This window comes from Lutjanus erythropterus, chromosome 17 (assembly GCF_056507025.1).
Source record: "Lutjanus erythropterus isolate fLutEry1 chromosome 17, fLutEry1.hap2, whole genome shotgun sequence".
Taxonomy (NCBI): Eukaryota; Metazoa; Chordata; class Actinopteri; order Lutjaniformes; family Lutjanidae; genus Lutjanus; species Lutjanus erythropterus.
Genome location: NC_139333.1, coordinates 28,697,800 through 28,720,872, shown reverse-complemented (window position 1 = coordinate 28,720,872; position 23,073 = coordinate 28,697,800). Strand labels below are relative to the sequence as shown.

General features: G+C 39.1%; 1 protein-coding gene across 2 annotated transcripts in view; it reads right to left on the bottom strand.

Annotated features, from left to right (window-relative positions):
• The window catches only part of srcin1b (SRC kinase signaling inhibitor 1b), an 87,791-nt gene that overhangs the window by 49,591 nt on the left and 15,127 nt on the right, over positions 1 to 23,073 (bottom strand). For both annotated transcript variants that reach the window (XM_084741103.1, XM_084741102.1), the window contains exon 2: positions 18,825 to 18,851. In XM_084741103.1, the coding sequence (XP_084597229.1) occupies positions 18,825 to 18,851 (27 nt within the window). The remainder of the gene's footprint in view (positions 1 to 18,824; positions 18,852 to 23,073) is intronic.

Sequence of the window (23,073 nt, the reverse complement as noted above, 5' to 3'; positions counted from 1 at the left end):
TAAATGGATGTTACTCTGCAGCTACTCGAGGGTGCTCTGGCCTCAAGCAGACAACAGCGAGCTGGTTTCAACTGTTCCGTAAAGAACTGAGCGAACATGAGCATTGTAATGCTAATCACCACAACAAAGCGGAACTCAATCACTGCAGGCTCTATCCGTAATGCAGATTACCACTGATATTTCACCTGTCCAATTTGAACCACCGGGGAGCCCAAATTTGTGAAGGACCTCTCATTACTGGACTAGCAGGAGCTGCTGCAGCAGGTTGGCTTTTAATGAATCCTCACTGACAGACATTTTCCAGCCCAAAGAATACAGTAATGAGCCCCCACAGTGCCATGTGAAGCCAGCTCCGATTGCCTTCTGCATCTCTGGTCTTCGCTCGGTCCTATATGGGTGCCGTTTGATTTCTTGGGGCTAGAACAAGCTGAGAGCGTGCAGGCATGACGCTCAGCCATGCATGTGTTCACAAACATGTAGGAAACACTGACAATTGTGTCAAAAGACACACACATTTAAGATGAGAAGATAAATGCACACATGCATGCACATTTACAATCTGTTGCACCGAATTATCTCTTAGGGCTTTTGCTCCTTCTACATTAATAATGTTTTGAGCGTCTTTAAAATGCTGAAACCATACACAAGCACCCACATGCGTCTCCTAACACTGCGAACAGCCTGACAGATTATGTGTGCTGCCTCTCATATGTTTGGAGATTTATGGTCTCGGAGTGTGCTTGTCAGCTAGACGCTGCACACCTTCTGCCTTCAACCACACAAGAATCGAGCTACTGAAGAGAAAAGAACGCAGCAACAGGGAATTATAAAGTTTGTGTTTAGTGAACCGTGAAGAAAAAGAGGAAAAAGAGAGCAGATAGAGGTTAGAAAAACAGCATGCCAAGGCTTATATGCACAGGAGAAATGAAACAGAGAGAAGAGAATAACAAACAGAGCAGAGCAGAGGAGAGAAACTCAAAGATGGATGAAGCGATTCATTCTCGAACTTTCTCCTCTAACGAGTTTTCTCTTAGATTTGCTGCAGAGGATCATTTCTTCAGGTGAAAACAAAGAAAGAAAGCAGGCCTGGCTCAAGCTGTTGTTTTATTTTCCACAGAAACAGTCAATAAACCTTCCCACAGGATCTCTGTGGACGTCCTCCCTCTCACTCTCCTCTGCGCTCATTCATCAGTATCGCTGCAGCTGTCACATTTAAGTGACTTTGGTTCCAGTGATAAGTCATTACAGGAGACGCTTGATCAGAATCACCACAATCACACTTGTTCAGTGATTTAATTCATACATTTCATGGAACATTGTGTGAATATTTGATGCATTTTCGTGACTGAAGTGTAAATGAAATTGATTTTCACGATGAAACGCCTCAAGAGAGCCGGAAAAATGAGAAAATGTCTGAGGGGTTTGATGATGCTGATTCAAATATGGAAATAAAATGAATAAAGATTCAGCTGCCACCACAGAACCATGTCAACCGCCTGCACGACATTAAAATCTGGATGTGAGCCAAACTATTCAAGCTAAACAGTAAAATTGAACTTGTGTTTGTGGCTCCCCAGTGGAGATCTTCCCCTTCACCTGGACGGCGGCTCGGACCGCCCATCCCCAGAGGGGACCTGGACATCATTCTGGACTCCACCCTCTCATTGTAGTCTCATACAGAGCCGGCGGCAGGATTACTGGGAGGTGAGGTTCTATTTTTGTGGTTGGGCCAATAAATCAGTATCCTCACGGCTACACTGCAGCCTACAGCCTTACAGATAATAAAAATAAAAGAAAGGGATGGCCAAGTAACAATGCTGCAATTTCCAAACTGTATGAGCTACACTGAGAGGACACGTTCCTGAAAAATCAGAATGAGCAGAACGAGAAGGGTTGGGATGATACAGTTCCACACTCATGATACTTGGGTGCCGGTTCGACATGTATTGTAATTTTCAAAGTACTGCGATTTATTATTTATGATTTATTGCAATTTTTGCTTTCTTAACACTCGACCATGGAATAAAAATTTAATCATACACTTTTGAAGACTGTGTATAAGGACTGATTTTTCCAAAAATCACATGTCAGTTAGTCTTTCTGAGTTTTATTTCAGCAGCCTCATCACTATACTGCATTTAAAAGTGGTAAATAAATTACTTTTTGAAGAAAAAATGCTAAAATGATCTGTTCCTGCTGATCAAGCTGGTGCTGTAAGAAGACAAAAAATAAAATAAGATGTTAGGCCGAAACAAACAAATCCCCTGAAAAATGCACACAGGATAAATGTGAACCTAGAGTGAAATATATTTCATACATTACATACTTTTTGTGTTCAGTGCTACATCTAGCTGTTCCTGCTCATCATGTAGTGAACAATAAATAAAACACAATGCGATGTCTTCTCCAAGTGGAAGCTGTATTTTGAATTTTTGAGTTTGAGTTTTGACCCTTCAAGGCTGCTGTAGCTGGTCAGCGTGGAGCGTTGGAGCCACAATAACAGACTGAGTGAACAATATGAAGTCATCAGCTGTCAGTTTGTTTCTAAAGATCAGATTAAATTTATGCCTCAAAGGTTGAGCACACATGTAAAATGTATCAGTTTATGTTAATATTACTGCAACTGCAATGTTATTTTCTGCTAGCGTGCCAATGAGACTTCCTGTTACGTTCTAGCATCAAGCTAACAGACTAGTTATTTATACAAATAAAAATGAGCATTATAGCCATGAGCAGGCTATAGTGTGCAGCAATTTCAGAATAATACTAGGATTTATTAGACACAGCTAATCATCTGCAAAGAGCAGCTTAAAAAAAAAAAAAAAAAAAAAACGAAAAACAAGAACAAAGCAATTGGATAAATGTACACAGCGAGGCCAGAGGTAATTCTGACATGACTAAAACCCACGCAGTGCAAAAGATCTGACCATTAGTCTGACACACAAATAAATCCACAGCTAAAATTTAATATATGAATATAAGCGATTTTTTAACTCATCATCAAGTTCTTTAAAAGAATGACAGGCAAAGTTTTTCCCACTGAATGAGTAAAATCTCCTTCCACTCAGTTCTGAATGTTCTCATCAATACTTTTTCAAATGCCAGCTGGTTCAGTTGGGCTTTGTGTTTGTGAAGCGTGCTGCGTTCACTCCGATAAATTCCACAACATCAATAACTGATGACAGGTAGTGACAATTATTTATCTGCTGATCACAAGTGGAGATGTCTTGGTCTGTCTGTGTTGTTTTCTTTATCCCTCCACATAAGTTTGCTTCACACATCTGATGTTCTTTTGATGCAGCACGCTTAATTAGTCTAGTTTTCCACAGCATGTCTCCAGTTCACTGTCAAAGTGGTGTTTGAAGGTGATGGAGGCGACCAAACCCACCGACAAGGGTGGAAGAAAATAGTGACTGGTTGAATAAATATTCCAGCCAATCCAGGGATAAATATGACCTCATATAAGATTGTTTCTTTCCCTCAAAACAGACGATTAGAGAACTCTTTCTATTTATAAGAAATGTTTCAGATAATACCAAAAGTGTGCAAAACTGTCATGAAAGCAAAAGGTGGCTACTTTGAAGAATCTAAAATATAAAAGAGCAAAAGACTTTTGCACACTTGTAGGTTGACAGGTATGTAGGAGAAGACCATGGGTCGACAAGAAAAAGCAAAAAGACTCCTGCACTCTGTTTCTGAATCAAAGTCTTTGGTTGCAAATGCAGAGGAATCAAAACAATCTAAAATATAAAACACACTTTGCGTCGTTTTTCACATTGTGTGCTTACTATATATAATTTCATATTCCATTATTTTAATGTCTCAAGTATGAGAAGATGAGTCCAAACATTTGAGAAGGACTGCATGTGCTCAAACTCACCTGGCTATGTAAGTACAGGTTCTGGCCAATCATATTGTGATGAATTTTAAACTTTTTAATCAACTCTTTAAAATGAAAATACTTGATTACTAACTACTGCATCTAAAAACAACATATTATATGATTTATTGTAAGTCAGCAGCTGGAGGGGAGGGGAGGGGACAAAATGCAGCAGAGGGGGACACAGAGGTCATCCAGGGTGGGCCTGGCCCCATAATGTCCACCCACAGAAACAGGACTGGTCTCACATTTACTTTCTACCACCTAAAAACCATGTCCAGACTCTGGCCAACACTCTCAGACTCTGACTATCTGACTCAGACTGTCCACAACTTCATCTTCTCCTGTCTGGATTATTGGAATGGGTGTCCTGTCTGGGTACCCAGCAGAGCCCTGGACAGGCTCAAATATGTGCAGGACAGAGCTGCCAGGGTTCTCACTCACTCACAGTCCTGGCAGCACATCAGTACTGTACTCCTGAAGGAGAAGGTGCTGTCTGAATACAGAGAGAGGTTACCCTGAGAGCAGACACAAGAAACACATTATATCCATTATAATATCACTGTTACTAATTCAAAGAGATGTTCTGGAGGGGGTAAATTCATCCAACAGATTCCAAGAAGAGGTAATAATTTCATGAAATAACATTGTGACACTAATGTTAAAGGACAGTCTGTGTTCCTCTGTTATAATCAGTGTCAACTCCTTTTGGATTTATTTATTTATTTTATTACAAACGCATCGGTTAGTCATCATCAACAAAGCTTTTTCACTTGTAAAAGTGAAATACTTCATTTGAAAATAAACAACAATAAAGCATAAATCTAGAGCTTCAACCATTACTTGATGACTCAATTAACAGAAAATTAATTATTTCAGATTTGCTGGTTCCACCTTCACCCTGCTGCCATCTGGCAAGAGATACAGAAGAAACTGTACCTCCAGACTACAGCGCAGCTTCTTTCCTCATCAGTCCACCATGAAAGACTAGTTTTTATTTTCATGACTCATTACCTATTCACCCATTTACTGTATATAATTTTTGTGGGGGTTTTTTTGAGCAGCATCAAATGCAGTACAACTCGAGGTGGGCGATACAACAATATTTTAGGGCATTCTACAATATTCTTGTCTATATGACAAAAGAGCTTTCACACTTAGTTGATAAAATTTATCAAAAGAAATCATTTTAGTCAAAGACTTGCTGTTTCCAGCTTCTCAAATGTGCAGATTTTTCTTTTGTCAAACATCACAGTAAACTGAAAATGTTGGTTTTCACCTGCATGCTTTACCCTCAACCTTTCTTGCATGGCGATACAGAAAATGTGTTAGCTCAAACTTTTACAAATATTTTATCACAATAACAATCCAGGATATAAACTATAATCTTTTTTGTCAATCTTGAAATTCCCCGTTGACAACAGCCACTTGTAAACTGCACCATTAAAAATAAAACACTGCATTAAACATTTTTCTTTTTTTTTAGCGCAAGCTCCTCATCTGCCAGGCCACACGCTGTAACACCAGTTGCATTTTTACAAAAGGTCACCCAAGAAAAAGCCATGTGAAGTAAATCATTCAATCAGCAGAGCCATCCAGTTAACTACATCACTCAGCGGGTTCGTTTACACACCGTGGATGAAGTTCTGTGAATTTTGGAAAGACTGATCATAATCTAAAACTGTCAGATCACCCACCCTTTGTTCAAATTTGTTCAAACTTAATCTTTTTGAAAAGTAGACAGTCCTAAATATCTATAAAATTGAGTCCTTTATCACATTAAATCTGTACAGACTCAATTTAATAAAATGTGTAACAATGCTATAAAATAATTACAACGTTTAGAAGCTCATATCCAAACCTACAGGCACGAGTCCAAAGTAACAAACTGGTATTTTGCAGACTGTAGTGGTGCAGTGTTTAACTTTGATATCTGCAGTGTGTATGTACAGTAAAAAGCCCACTCATACAGTCATCCTACCATATAATCGACAGCACAGAGATCTCTCAAGTTGAAACAGCTGCTACAAAAAGTGCATAAAACAGTCTCTGCTGAACTCTGCAGCACTCAGTACATACAGGCAGGAAAATGTCTATTCATATTTTCTTGCATGAGGGATTCGATGAATTTCATGAGGGTGGAGCAGTCATGCAAGATTTCTGATAAAAAAAAATTATAACATCATGTAGTTTTCCACAGCTTAATACTTAAGTGTAATCACTGAGGGGAGACAATGAAAAGAGGTGTATAATTTCACTTGTTCTGTGAACCGCTGAAGAATAAAACTGTCACGTTTCCATTAATGAGCTTTTATGTAGAAAACCTTCTTCAGTTTTTGTCACTGTTATGTTGTTAGGCCAGAAAGCTAATGAAACAAAGCTGATTGATAGATGGTTTCTAGGGCTGTCCCCGACTGAGATTCTTTTTAGCTGAATCAGATTTGGCCGTCCAACACGAATATTCGACAATCAGTGCTTTTTCTACAGCTCAGTGAGCCAAACTAAAATCCTCTACCAGCCAACATGAGTATGTTTTATCAGTAAGATTTGTGTTTTAATGCCTGTCATCGTCATCTGTGATGTGAAAACAGCAGATTTTCACACAAACAGAGTACTGGAAGTTAACAAGCTGCCAGTGTGTGTGCATTTGAATGCCAGCTGTCATAAGAAGTGTACAAGTTTCTACTTTTGCATGTACTTTTTATGACAACAAAGTCTATGATATCAGGAAAAACCTGTGCAGTTTGGCTAATGCAACAGTCAAACTTGAACTCTGAGAAAAAAAAAAGAGTGCAAAATACACAAGCCTCAGTTTTTTTTTGATAATCATATTGAATATCAATATTTTTAGTGTCTTGTATCGAGGTTAGAAATTTCAGTATTGTAACAACACTAGTCGAGATCGCCCAGGACGTTCAGACCAACACCCGATCCAGCTGTATCAGAGGCTTTTATGATACTGGTAATATAAATAATATCCAGTTTGCCATTAACCATCTGCCTGAATCTGAGTGAATGCAGCTTTACATTTCTTTGATTTTCATTTCATCAGCACAGACTATAATTACTACATTTAAGCAACACATTTTGTTTGTGTAATTTGACATAATAAACAAAATCAGCATCAGCTATGCTAACATCATCGTAAGGTTTTACTCAACTCATTATTTATATATATATATATATATATATTTTCCCTAATAATTAACAAACATCTGGCTGCACATTAGGCCCATCCTAACACAAACACAATGAGTGTATAATCCAGTCTGGCAGAGCCGCTGCAGGACTGTTAATAATAATAACCTTCAGTCGACAAAGCTGCCCAATCGCTTTTAACGAGAGACTGAGAAAAACCTGTACATGATTATTTTACTGTGTCAGGTTAGCTTTATTATTGTTAGAGAAAATGTTGTACTGCATCTAACATCTGGCTGAGTTTCATGACTGAGTGGCAGCTACTGGGGTATGGACACATTATGTGGAGGGCTGGTGAGTCTGAAATGAGGAGTGGAGGTAATAAAATTTGAATCTAACCACAATTATAGTCTGAAATGAAGTGTCTACTAATTAGTCCATTAATAAAAAATGTAACTGCAGGACATTTTATCATCGATTAATCGTTGAAGTCGTTCATCAAGCGTCTGCATCTGCTTCTCTCTGTTACTGTGTCAGAGCGATGAAGAAGCGGAGTCAGTTTTTTATGTGTCCACATACTTGGCCAAAAAATTCTGATTCTGTTTTATATCTTTGTTAACTGAACATCTTTGGGGTTTGGACAGTTGGATGAAAAAAAAAATCCTCATAAAAATATATACTACACATTTCTCTGGCCTGTAGTGTTGTTTATCCAACTAGATTTTTTCAGTATAAAGATTTCTGCTGTCTCTCCACTATAATGAGACTATATGGACACACCTTGTTGTGAGCAGTTTTACGTAGGAACTACTTTCTTTCTGCAGTAGAATTTGCCAGAACTACTTTCTTTCTACTAGGAGGAAAGAGCTTTTTCTGAAGTGGATAAGGTGGGCTGAGTGTGACAAATCAGATTCTGCTGTGAGACATAACTCGTGTCTGTGCAGGAGAGCAGAGAGAAAGAGGTTCTTTAAAGTGTCTGTGTTCAGTTCTCAGAACTTCTGTAGCTTCTAACTGAATCTCTGTGGTCTGAAGTTTAGTTTCGCTCCTGTGCTGCTGTTTGTAATTTCAGGTATCTGCTTTATTTTACTGTTTCATGTTGCTTTTAATTGCATTTGAGTCATATTAACTCTGCATTTCCTGATTTTGCTGCTTCATAATAAAAGCTTTTAAATCCAATAACGGGACTTTTATTGTAAGGAATTAATAAGAAATAAAACATGTTTATTTACCATTTTAGAACCACCTGAAAAAATCTGAGAATGTCATCTTCGGCTTCAGGAAACACCGATCAACATTTTTCTCCATTTTCTGACATTTGATAGACCAAATAACTATCAATCAAGAAAATAATCAACCAATTTATCGACAATGAAAATAATCGTCAGTTGCAGCCCTAACTACAACACTGATACTTTTCTACATATTATGTTTAAATGAGGTCAGAAGAAATGAGAATAACAATTGACAGGAAAAAACAGCTGATTTTGCACTTATCACCATTAAATTTACACAAACAGAGGCAGGTCTGTGGGAGCCAATTTCAGATCAAACCACCAGTTAATCTGAAAAATAATCAACAGAATTACTTGATAATGACAATAATCCTTGCTAATCCTAAAAAGCCTTAACCACATGCTGTTATTTAAAAAGCCGATCAAGGTGATATTAACATTATTACACAAGTTCTGCAAAATATCCAACATAACCTCTAACCGAACCTGTCAGTCTAATATCAATCTATATCTCAAAACTACTGCTGGTAAATATCCATTAATGTAAAGTTGACCCTTACCTCTTCTTCCAGCATCTTGTTAAAGATGAAAATAGCTTTATTTATTCTTAAGATTCATTAGCTGCTGTTCTTGACACCCTGATATAAGAAATCTTGTATTTATATTAATGCACAGCTCTGCTTTTAAACCTTAAACATGAACATCTTTACCAGCAGACGTGTCCTTTGCTGAGTGCTGTAACTCCACCTTTCAAGCACCAATTGGCTGGTCAGAGCCACATTTCCCACCAGCTAATATACAGGGTCTTGACTGATAAGACAGCTGTGCACAGCTGTAACATGCCCCCCTACACACAGCTGCCACACCCCCCGACTCAGAGATTTCACGGGCATTACTGCTGCGTACCGTGGCATTCCTTTCCAGTGAGACTTATAACTGAGAAAGCATCTGAATCTCAAACAGTCAACAGACGTACAGTGCTGTATAATCATATGAAGTGGCATTTACAAAGGAGCTACAACAGAATGAGGCAACAGACCGCACATCTTTAAAACAATAGCCTGAGGGAGGAGAGGCAGGTGAGCACATGACACGTTCACTTGTGAGCTGCCCAATATAGTCCACAGTCTTGTTCATTTCCCACAGAGCGGCTCTACAGGAGCAGCTGGGGGTTAATTGCCTTGCTCAAGGGCGCTTGTTTTAAGTGAGAGGAGAAAATCTCTCGTTCACTTCCCTGCCCAGATATTCCCTGCTGAACCAGTGAGCCAGAGTTGATCAGAGGTTTCTACACTGCAATGATTGGACTCTGGGTTTGACCTTGACATGTCAAGAGACAGAGTGAACAAAACGACTTTGATTTTTGATCAGCTGATAATAAGAAACGGGGCTGGGCAATATAATGATATTATATTGTATTGTGATATGACACAAGATATCGCGATAGATTTTGGATATCGTTATATCATGATGTCAAAAGTGTTGTCTTTTCCTGGTTTTAAAGGCTGCATTACAGTTAAGTGATGTAATTTTGAGAATTTACCAGACTGTTCCAGCTGATCTCATATTTGCATTTACTCACTTAGGCATTATATCCACATTACTGATGATTATTTATAAAATAATCTCACATTTTGTGAAAGCACCAATAGTCATCCCTGTAATATTTTTGCAATATAATACAACAAACTCTCAGCCACTTCCACCTTTTGTAGTACACAACATATCATCAGTCACAACTTACACGTTCAGTAATTATCGATATGGACTGATATGAAACTTCACTATTTTGACAGGTTTTTCGATTACATTGCCCAGGCCTAATAACAAATTTATATAATTATGCCATGATATCTGATTTGACAGATCATGTCAAAGCATTTAATCTGAATTCTCAGGCAAAATGTTTTTTTGTTTTTTTTTAAGTAAATAAATGAACATTTGAAGAGTCAGAACTGTTCTTTGATTTGTTCTTACAGTGATAGTTAGTTAGATTTGGTTTGGTCAGAGCTGTAAAGTATTAAATCATCCATCTTTGCTCACTACATCCTGTGGTGCCAACAGACTGTGAGATTTCATCAATCTAATAAGATTATTTCAGCCACAGTGTGCGACATGGATCTAATTAACTTGGTTATGACATCAAGTTTGATGTATGTAGACTGTATGATGATCACAGAGTTTAATCTTGAGCTACAACGCAAGTCAATATACAAGAAAAAGTCAATGGCGTGCGTCATCTATCTGTGCCACCATAGTGGTTAAGCATTAAGATGAGCAAAAATCGAGCCCTTGCAGCAGTGGTATTTATGTGTCTGGAAAAAAATCCAAAGAAGGAGAGGAAGAGGAGAATGCAGACCTGGCTGACTTACATATACTTAGATATCTTAGAATAACATACATAAACGTATGTATGTAAATTAACTGTCAATTTTATTTCATTTTCATACGCAGAAATAAATTTTGTCCTTTTAAAATGTTCAAAATAAACCAGCTTTAACTTGCTTCTACATCAGATGTGTGTGATTTTTTTTTTACTGTATTCATAAAATAAACTTTAAACGCCCTTGTGAACCGCACAATGATCCAAGTCTAGAGTGTAAATACAGAATTCATTCCTGTTTCGTCTCTATATCACTTCAGATATACAGCCTACAGTCAAAGATAATTGTCTTTCACATAAAATCTAGTGGGAACTTCTCATCCTGTTATTGCTCTCCACCAAGTTCAGCCTTATTAATGTGCAGCCTGCTAAGCAAACCTCACAGTCTTGGCAGATGGCAGTGAAGTGTCAATAAGTGATTCTGGCCACGTGCCTCAGCACAGTGCCAGTCGGCAAGCCAGTCGGGGAACACTGCAGCAGTCGGACTCCTAAGCCTTTTAGCGGCGGAAAACACTCCCGCTATTCTCTGAGTCAGATTGGGGAATAGCGATTTTCCACCGAGCATCCTATCAACAGCCAAACAGCACGAGGGCAACAAAAGCATTTGTCTGAAAGGGTTAGAGTTGAGCTAGCTCTCTGGGACAAAAATGGCCGGGGCCGTCTGGGGATGCCTCTCTGTATAGAAAATGCCCTGGTTACATTCTGTATATGAGACACGTGAGACACAGATGAGCGCCTCGCAAAGCCTGCAGACTCCCTGACGTGGCACAAAAAGACGTTTTTGTAGAAACAGCCAAAAAAAAAAAAAAAAAAAAGTTTTCATGGATATTTGCAGATGACTCTCTTCATTGTCACACCATCTGGTTTAAGATCGCTGAGTAAAGAATCGCACCGGTAACTGTGAAACAATTTCTCTACAAAGTAGTTTAGAAAGTCCCTAAAAAGCCATGATGCCAAAATCATCGCATTAAAAGGATTCATCTTTCATCCGATTGTTCTCAAGCTTCTTAGACAGATATGATTGGGATACTGTTGATACCATGATCTTATGATCCACAAACATACAACTGGCTTCAACCGTAATGAAGAAATGTACTACTTCTACTAAGTTGATGTTTTTCCAGTGGGCAGGACTTATTTGGTCCCAACTGATGATGTCAGGACTCTTATTTAACAGAGATATTCAGTTTAGAGCTCTGACGATAACTGCATCACCACAGTACCACGGTCATGTGACGCCTACTGCAGGTTAACCTCATGTTGAGATCAGCACACTGATCGATTATTAGAATAAAGGATGAGTGCTATCACACACAGGTCAGGAACACAGCCTCTGATTAGTGGACAGTCTCAACCCAAGGCATTTTAGGATTGCCAGTGGGAGGCTAACAACATGCTAACAACAACAACGATTTTCAAAAAACAAGCATGAGCCTCTTCATTGTTTCCTTCTCCATCCTCTCTTTCCAGCCTGCAGAGTACGACACACTCACTGATGCTGTCATGTTTCGCACGTCGTGTCAAGAAAAACCTGCTATTTCAGCTGGGAACCAACTTTTCAGGTTCCGAACCAATTTAGTTTGGTTGAAATACTCTGAGTTAAAAATTAGGTGTGCAAGTGGAATAAGAAATTGCAAAGGGAGAGACAGTTTAAAATGCCAATTTTAAAAAGCTATGTGAAAAGAAAACGAAAACATGTGTTAACATAAGATGACAACAAGTCTTCTCCCAACACCATTTCTAAGTTGTCAGTTCACTGTTGTCAAGGGAAACTCCCACTCAACAGGCTCTAGGCTTAAACACAATTCCAACAAATATGTAAAAAAAACTTTTGAAATAAAATATGCACAATACTTGTGATACTGTTTTTGTTTACATTTTCCTTACATAAAAAAATGAGGCACATTCAAAGTTCTGATCCTAAGAATTGAAGGAAATGGTCAATTTGTCTAGAAAAATGAGATCCTGTCACCTTTTTAATTTTCCGAAACTCTTCGTCCCCACAGGTTGATCAGAGGGGGGCTGCACATTGTTCCAACGAGCCATTATTCCAAAACCTCAATGGACCCATTGGAGAAATGGTCCATTGGACTGAAAGTCTGTTTGTCCTACAGCCGATTATCAAACAAATGCTTACTGCAGCCTCCCTGTGGTTGTTAGGGTTGGAGTTAGGGTTAGTGTGTCTTTTCAAAGTAATGGGTGTTTGTTTTCAGATGGACAAATGGGCTTTCGGTCCAATGGGACATTTTTCACGCTACTGGGGTTTAGTAATAGTTTCATGGCACAGAGCAGAGCAAACTCTTGTCCTGGCTACGTTACGGTAATGTCATAGTAATTAGGTATATTACTATGAATATTATTATAAAACGTTCTGAGGACGCAGAAAGGATGTTTCCTTTTAATTAACTATTTCCTCTGCTTTGTCTCTATGGTTACTTTAACAAGCAGAAGAAAAATCCCACAAGCAATAGGCTCCATAATTATTCCCTCGGAAATGAAGATGGCTGATGAATAATTGGAATACTGGTGACAGCTTCAATAGGATCCCCTTTACCCCGTCTGAGCCCACTGTGTGGTTCATTCCTCCAAATTCAACACTCAGGCGAGGACAGAAGACAATAGGATGTGATTACTTTGGCCACTCCAGACAGAAAGACAAGAGCACAAGAGGCACAAAATGGAGCAGTAATATTTGTATAAGTGAGGCTGTGAGCAGTGAAAAGGAGAGAATTATGCAGCTCTCTGCTCCATTGTGTTTTTGACAGAGTCAGAAGCAGCAGCAGCAGCAGCAGACTGGTGTTTGAATCCATGTTCAGCCCAACAGACGAGCCGAAGATCCCCTCTGCCCGTTGTGTTGGAGCATGTGGGGGAAACATGTGAGAGGGAGTCTTGAAATGTGTGGATAATATATGCACACTTCATCCATAATTACAGCTCCCATGACCACTGCGAGTCCATGCATGCATGAAAATGTGTGTGTGCTCGTATCTAACATAATTGTTTGCTAATCTGTGATGTGTTTTTGCTGTGGGAGTATCACCCGTACTTGTGTGTGCGTTTAAGTGAGCTGGCAAACCAATGAAACATCAAAGAGGAGCAGTGGGGGACTATTAAACACATATACACCCTCACACACATGAGCACAGCAGTGCACTGCTGCAGGGGTTTCTATTGCATCAGAGGAGGAGACGAGACTCCCCCGACTCCCCGAGAGGAGGAAGGCGAGCAATAACCAATCCTGAATGAGCTGCAGACCAGCAACAAATAGGGGCAGACTGGGGAGAAAAAGGCAGCATGTGTGTTTGTCACGAGCTAAACTGACAAGGGAAATGTAGTGAGTGAGCTGCTGCTTGACAGTACATGATGAAAAGGAAGACAACACAAACTGTAATATGGACAGAGCTGGCTGTACATGTGATAAAATAATGGAGTCTGTTCTATATCCAGATCCTTGTCACATCATAATGCACAGTTTAGTTTACAGAATAACACCAGTACTGTTAACACTGCTGGTTTATAAGACCTCAAACCATGTGCTGGTGTTAAAGGATGAAGCTGGTGTTATTCTATATTTGTCTCAATAATTGAAACCTCTCTGCCGAGTCCCAGCCTAAAGCCCATTATTTGCTAGTCTGGGAAACAGACGAATATGTGAGCTCATGTTTCATTTGCTCTGGCGGAGACGTCTGGCATCCGTCCTGCTGACAGACGACAGAGAAGCGTCACCAGGCCAGATTGGAAACGTCAAATGTCATATGCAACAGGCTCATGAAACTCAAACTGGGCAGTGAAGCTCAAATATGAATCAAGATTGTGGGACTACATTGCGTATTTCTTGCTCAAACGTTTTAACACATTTTAGTGTGTTCCATAGATGTTTCAATAATAAGGGTTAGCCCACTTGCCCAAGCAAAATGCCACATCAGGCTAGTAAATCTAGTAGCTCACTTGCCCAAATGCTAAACCAAAGATGCAACAAGTAGTCAACTAATTCATCACTCATTTGACAGAAAAATAATCACCAATGATTTGATAACCAATTAATTAACTATTCATTTTTCATGCAGAAATAGGAGAAATTGCTGTTTTCAGGAGATTTCCCACTTTTCTCTGTCTCTTATCATATTAAACTGAATATCTTTGGGTTTTGGACTGACAAAACAAGACATTTAAAGACATCCCCATGGACTCTCAGAAACTGGGATGGACAGTTTTTACTTTTTTCCAGCACTTTATAGACCAAATGGTTAATCCATAAATCTAGAAAATAAGCATCAGATTAATCAATACTTAAAATAACTTTAAATAACTTTAATCTTAGTATCTGTCTTATCATTTAGTTGTTATTTAATAACCACTAATAAATAAAAGAGTTTGTAGAGGGGTAAGTAAAAACTGACACTTCACGTTGGGGTTTATTTCACCGTAATGACCCGCTCACTGTACGTTATCCCCTACCTGAAAACTTAACTATAAAAAAGTTTTTACAAATGACTGTGCTTCTATGTATATTCAATGTAGGCCTACTTTATTATTATTAATACATAGATATTTATTCATTTATTTATGCTGTGTTATCTGGTGTTTCACTCATAGTTGCTGCAGTTTTACTTCAGCTGTTATATATGTACTATATATAAACTACATTGTGTGTGTTTATGGTAATGAGGCAACATGTCACCATGTCAACAGTGTTGCCTATTTATGTGAGTTTTTATTTTATTATTCTGAGGACAACAATGGAGCTCTGCAGCACAGATACACATACAAAGATCAATTCATTGTTGGTTTTGGTCTTTTCGTGGGATTTGTTGAAAATACAGAACATCAGCCTGAGCTTTAACATTTTAAGAGTACTAACCTTGTAGAATATCTATAAAACATTTATATTTCATTTAATTCTAAAGCAGCAGCTCTTCTATTGTTCCATTTCAGAAAATCCTTCAGCAGAGTTTATATTCGCTGGATCAGCAGTAGGTATGCAAAGAGCCTTTCAGAATATCAAGTAATTTTATGGTTAAGATGCTGTAAGCTGCAGTAAGTGCTTAGGTTAGCATATGCACAACAGTGAAATCTCCCTCAGGCTACAGTGAAGTAAGGGTCAAAAGGGTTTGTTCAATGAGCATAATGTATTCAAGTCTGAGGTGGAACTAATAATGTGCATTACAGCCTTTTGTTGCTCTTTACGGAGTCTTGCATTAGCTTGTTGAGCTGAGGGGGAAAAACTGACATTTAAATTTTAGGTTGAAATCACACATATGTTGTATTTTCTGAGTAGCCCAATTGAAATGTTGAGTTTTTATAGTTTGTTACCGTTGGAATTTAAAGGGAGAGTGCACCCCAAAATCAAAACCTTTAGTGCGATTTATGCATCCAGATGAAGGTTCAAAAGGAAGCGTGCATCTACTCATGGATGAGAGGCTACAACTCGTGACACTGTGGGATGTAAACATTAATGCTGTCCTCCTTAAACCGAGTTGTAGAACCACTGAGCTAAACACATGTAGTCCAGTAGAAAGAAAATATATGGAATTGCTCACATCAAGGTCTGTGGATTATCTTGAATAGCCAGGTCAGAATTTTTAGAAAGAGGTCTGGTTTTAAAATTTTCAAAAACATTTTTTTTGGTGCTATGAGCACCATGAGTCAAGTGCCAGCTAGTTCCATTATACTGGAGAGAAGGCAGACATCTCTATGGACAATATCTCCTGAACTCTATGGCACAAGAGGTAGGAGGAAAAATATGTATTTTTAACTTTGGTATGATCTATCCTTTTATATAAAGAACACTTTTTTTCACTTACCTCTAGGTGTTATCTAGTTTTTCAGATACTGAACTAGATGTCTACCTGAACCCCAATACAGTGGAGGTTTGTGTTTGGCACTCACAGGATTAAAACTTGACAGTTAGATACATGATGTGATTCTTTCTTGGACGATTAAGTCTTAAAACTTAAACTTAAAATTTGCAATTTTCAAATTGCAGGATGCATAATATTTGTTTAAGGTGAAATATGTGTCAAAACACCATTTTAAATTAAATATTGTGTTGCTGCAGAGGTGTACTGTCCAACACATCATTTGCTAGACTTCAGGAAATATCTTTGTTATATACAGATGGCTGAAAAACTAGAATTGTTTCAATGTGTTTTTCAATGAAAATGAGAATAATGACGTACAATCTATTCTTTCCTCTAATATCGCAAATCATATTGTAATTGCAATATCAGTCAAAATAACTGGAATTCTATGCTTCTTCAAAATCATTGAGCCCTGTCAAGATGCATCAATAACTGTGTGATAATCACATCATAACCCTCTCAATCAGAATAGAATCATTTAAATCCCTGAAGAAGATATACAGTGTTTGAAGCAGGCTGGCACTACAATAAAGGCTTTTTACTTTTTCCTTCGTCACTGGTACCACGTATTCTGTCTGGAATGCCTTCCTGTTTTATCCATTGATTTATCCCCCATTTTTCAACAGCACCTCCCCTACAGTCCAGTACACAGATCAAACAGTCACCTCTCCTTTTCCCGGGTCGTGATGTGTCTGGAGAACAGCAATGACACAGCAAACATCGGTTCTTCAAAGTAACTGGCTGGATTACATTCTCACTTTTAATAAACCACACTGCAGCTTCTGAACCACTCAGCTCACTTGTTCCAGCAGTTCTGGTGTTTTAATAAGTTCACACTTCAGTTTAAATGGAGTTGTTCTCACATGCCCAGATAGCACCACTGAAGGAGCTGGACTTTGATTAATCTGATCCAGACTCACTGGCTGTGAACCCACTCTGTAATTCCTGTTTACTTTATTACTTTGACATAATGGGAGTCAGGTTCTCCAGTTTGGAAACTCGAAACCAGCTGGTAGTGCTACAACCGCAACCACAAACTAATAAGAGCGATAGCACGGAGCTGGCAGCGACTGATGACCACTAATGGCTCCATTTTCAGATTAACTGGTGCATTTCACATTTCACACTATTTACAGGCCCGCCTTGGTAAAAATTCTGACTCCGACTGAAAATGAGGTTTCATTTTGATGGTAGAATTCAATGTGGGCACACTTTCAGAGGCAACCGAGTGGTGCAAAAATCCTGGAGGCAAACCATGTGTTTGTAACAGCGTGGGCTTAAATTTGGCTCATGATTTTTATTTCATGCCAACTAATCCCATCTCTCACATTTTCTGTCACTAGGTAAAGTAAATGGTGTAATACAGTACAGATTACATTAATATTACCCTAAGAAATAAAGAGGGCATGGATAATCTTTCACCACTGACACACACAGCACTTTCACAGCTGCCTCCATTACTACACTTGGGACTGCTCAGAAGCTCTCCTTCAGCTAATCAAATAATAACCCAGGTGTAACTGGCCCGAGGGCTGAAAGCAGTCAAACTTGCAAGTGAGGCACATTAAGTGCAACTGTACACCTACGCCGTGCAGCCTGCACAGAAAGCACATGCAGCATTTCGGGGCACGAATCAATGACGATGCTACATGAAAAGTCTCAAGATAACACGATTCATCCTGACGGGGACGTGAATGTGTGGAGCAAATTTCACGGCAACCCAACCACTAGTTGTTGAGACATTTCACTTAAAACCTCAAATGTCAACTTGAGATGCACTGCTGGTCTGACAGGCAGATAAGATGACGCTTTAATCATGTGAACATGAAGTCGGTCTGTCTGCGGTGTGGAGGTTTTTTGAAGTGTCCACAACGGATATCAAAGTTTCTATTTGCAATGATTGCTCAGAGCCAGAGGAGCCAAATCACCTTCTTCCAATACCACAAATTTAATTGTCCATCTACAGAGCCGTCATTCCGATTATTACTGCGTTTGTCTTTGTGGAAAAACAAAGACAAACAGGCTCTTTTTCACTAGTGCCCATCAGTGGTAGTTTTCTTGCTTTGCCCAGTTAAGTTTCAAAAGCATTGTATTTTATGGAGCTGGCAGCGACTGATGACCGAAACATTGACAGAAATGTCACAGCATGCAGTCCAAGACAGACGTAAAAGAGTTAAACTCAAAAGTGTGTGCCAACATGTGACCAACAGTAAATGCAATGGAAAAAAGGCAAGCAGGCATGCAAAGACACAATGGAAAGTTATCCTATTAGAGACAAATCCACACTGAGGGACAGATTTACGCTGAAACACAAACACAATATTGGCACTGACCTTGAAGCTCCAGTAGTTTGGTTGTTGCTAGGGGGGGGAAAGAAAAACAAAGAGCAAAGGAGACAGAAAAGAGACAGGGAGGGTAAAAGAGGGGAGAAAGGATCGACTGTGAGACATTTTCTCATGTGTTAAGCTGCAAAACACGACACTACAAAAAAAAAAACAAGCAGCAAAAGTGACTGGATAGAACCAGAACTGAGAGGAAAGAGTGAGAGAAAATGCTTTGTCACTCAGTTCCCATGTGAAGATGTGGAATTGATACCGCAAAGTGTGATTAATAAAGTTTAAGAGGTTTAATGGTACAGTATTTTCACGCCGTGAGTGCGGTGTGCACCAAAATGTCTACCCCACTTTGCTTAAAATGACCACAAATTATAGTCAAGCTGGAAGCAAACAAAGCAATGAATGGCTTATTTTTTGTACATTAGCCCTGGTGAGAAAATGATGGGCTAATTATTGTGATGATAGCCAGATTAACTTACGTTGTCCTTCGCTGCCATCATAATAGGACTTTAATTGCTTGTAATTGCTTCTCAGCAATTAATCAAATGTTTACAGTGACTTCACACACACTAATGATGTAGGCCCAGGCAGCTCCTAAATTCTACCCCTCACTCTCCCCAGATGCAGAGTTGGCTGGCGTGGACCCAGCAGCAGGATTAAAGCAATGCACCGACACTGGATTAAGGAGCTGCCATTTTCACTTCATCTGGGGAGAAGCCAACGTTCGAGTCGACGTCCTTCTGATTCTTTAAGATACAGCAGCTGAGGCTGCATGTGAGCTCATCCGTAACATTCACTAGATGCCCAATTAGAGCTGGGTGGTATAGCTGAGAACTGTATCATGACAAAATGGTTAAGATGGGTAGAAATCGATAATTATTGATCATTTTTAATGGTCTATTTTTAATAAAGACAAGGAGAAATAAAGAACTTAACCACGTTTTTTTTTTCAGTTTAACTGCTTTATTTATCAAGGCAGACAAGTAATAGACTCAACAGACTGTTTCTGCTGTCGTGTCACATGTCGGTGTAACTGTAACTGAACAACACACCTGTTAAATGATTGGCTGTTTGTGTGTCATGCATGGCACGCTCCATTATTGAGGGATATCACTGTCTCTTTATGAGCCATTTAAAGGAGCAATGTGTAGCCATTGTGCGTGCAGAAACGAGTACAGAGGTCCTAATAGTGAATTGGAGCCATAGACTGTATATTAAATAGGTTCAAATCCTGTTTTATACACGATCTACGGTTTAAGAGAGTTCTTTCCCGCCCCCTCCTCCCCAGACACGGCAGAGACAGGCAGGCTGCAGGAGCGTAGGATGCATGCAACCTCAGAAACTGACAACAACAAGCGACAACAAGTCCTCCACTGGAAGTTGATCGGCTGTTTATAACTTTCAAAGAAAAAGTTAAAGTTAAGACTGTTATCCAATAAAAAAACAAAAAAAACAAAAGCCTGCCGCTCTAAGTGGCTGCCTGTCTCAAGTCCATCAACATTTTTCGCAATTTAACAGTAATAAACATCTACACCTTCTACGAGATTATTAATGACTTCTTACAACTCATAAACCAACACTTACTCATTTTGCAAAATTTCTGCATTAATCTGAACTGTAATTAATGTGAAACAGAAAAACAAGATTCTGGGGAACAACGCAGCTGCAGCGTTCACGTCAAGTGAAGCCAGCATTTCAGCGTTTCTTGAGGTTTTTTCGGTCTCTGATGGGATCGTGTCATTTTATGATTTAGTACAGTAAAGATATTACAGATTTACAGATTGCTTTACTTCCCAGGCCTCTGCCCAATTACTAATATGTTCATCTGCTATTGTTAACTAAAAGTGCACAGACAACCCTGTTCATATGTTTGTATACTTCTGTTCTGGGACTGTTTTTCATGGTTTAGTTGGTTCCAATCGACTTTTTCTTTCCCTCAATACACGAATCACAACTAAGCATAAACTCTTAAGACAACTTTGTAAAATCTCAGTCATCTTTCTGCAGTAATTCCTCAGTTGTCAAGAGCCTGCACTAAAGGATTTAGACAATAATCTATATTTTCGCTATTGTCAACAAATCCCATAAAAGTCCGTCACTCAATACTTCCTGGCTCTGAGCCTCAAGCACATCAGTTGCTGAAAAAACTTTTATAAACACTGGTGTTAAGTTACTCTTAAACAGCTGGACACTGTAGTTTTATCAGTTAGCCAAACAGGAGGAAATAGTGCATTTGTTGAGGACGGTTTCCACCGGCAGATTAAGCCACATTTGGTGCACTTGTGAGTATTTGGTGCAGCGGGATGGTTTGTGAGACCGAGTCAAAATAAACTACAGTATGTGTGTTCATGGTAATTAATGAAAGTGTCAGCCGGTGCAACAGTGTGGCTCTTTCATGTGTTTTAATGGTTTCTGCACAACAATGGAGCTCTATGGCACAGAGGAAGCAGATACATCCAGCTCTGCATACACAGACAGCACTTGTTAGGATCAATTAATTGTTGCTTTTGATCTTTTCATGGGAAAACTTCAAGATAAAAAAAATATATAATTTCACCTGACTATTTTTTTTTTTACCATTTACAAACTACAAAGAAGAGCAGCAGCAGTGTTTCCTGATAAGTTTGTCACCCAGTGAAAAGCGGAGATGGAGCTTCTCCCTTTCAGTTTGTGACCGGAATGGTTTTGCATAAATTTTTTGCTTAGTTATGTAGTTATCTGCTTCAATTATCAATTATCTATTCATAAATTCTTGTGTTTTGAATAAACCCATCAGCATCCTGAAGCCCTTTGACACACTCGCTGATTTCAACAACATATCAATTATGGACTGCGGAGGCTGGATAAATGACAGGGGAGGGTAATGATCAGTCAGTGAAGGTAATTCTTAATGCTACAGCATGCAGTACAATTAGAATTTGGATAAGAGAAAAGACCATTTCCTGTTCCAACATGACCATGACCCGGGGCACAAAGCCAGGTCCATAACAAAATTAATTTTCCCAGTTTGGTGTAGAAGAACTTGACTGGCCTGCACAGAGCCCTGACCTCAACCCCGTCCAAAACCTTTGGGATGAACTGCAACACGACAACCCACCCGACCTTACCACCCAGCATCAGAGCTGGACCTCACTAATGCTCTGGTGGCTGCAGGGGAGCAGATCCCTGCAGGCAGGTTCAACGTCTGATAGAAAGTCCTCAGACAAGCTCTTATAGTACAACAGCTGATTGAAGTCCACATACTTTTGACCACCTAAATTATGCTGCACTTTAAGGTTCACATTTGGTCATGACTGGAGTGTAACCCACTCAAAATTCATTCATTTTCTCCTGAATGACTGGTATCTTGTGTAGAGCCAAATAAACTACACTTCCACTGCATTGAAATCTTGTCTAAACACAAGGTCTTTCCATTCAGAGTCTCTTTTTAAGTCCTGACAGCAATAAGAAACAAAAAGAGACAGAATAGATGGCTGTCCTTTAAGAGAGGTAGCATATATAAGGCTGTTTTATACTGTAGAAAAACTCAGATATTTACCTTTGCTTCCATTGCCAAGGAGGTTATGTTATGTTTACACTCCAATGTTTTTGACAGATTGTCTCAAAAACCTGTGAACAGTTTAATTATCATTGCATTTTCTACTGAACTAACCACACCTACAGTACTTACAGATGTGTTATAACAGGACTAACACCCCATTTACACCTGGCATTAAAGTGGGATCTTGCCTTTGGTATTTTAATGCGTTCTTGTTATCCTCATTGAGATTGGATCCCTGTCCTCCACACCAAAACCTGTGTGTGAGTAATTTGAGAAGGCAGCAAATCGGCCCCAGACTCCCTTAAAACTGTCAGAGTGTTGTGAGTTGTTGAGTTTAGGGGAAGCTTTATAAACTTTGTGAAACGCTGTCGACGACATATCCTTAATTCTTTGTCCACTCCTCTAAATTCAGCAAATGTAACTCATTAAAATATACCTCTCTTTACATTTTATAAATAATATTGTGTCATCTTTTTCCAGGGTGTTGCAGAACTGGTGTGTACTCTGTGACTAGATAATTTATCTGCCTTGTTAACAACAGATCAGCAGCACAGATGAGTGCAACACACACCTTCACACACACAGTTATTTCTTACTGTGTATCATTTCCCACCAGTACTGCAGCTCTGTTGAATAACTCATCTTTTGGTGTTTTCATGAACAGAACAGACTTATAATCAGTAATTAGAGGCCCGTCTCTTTCAG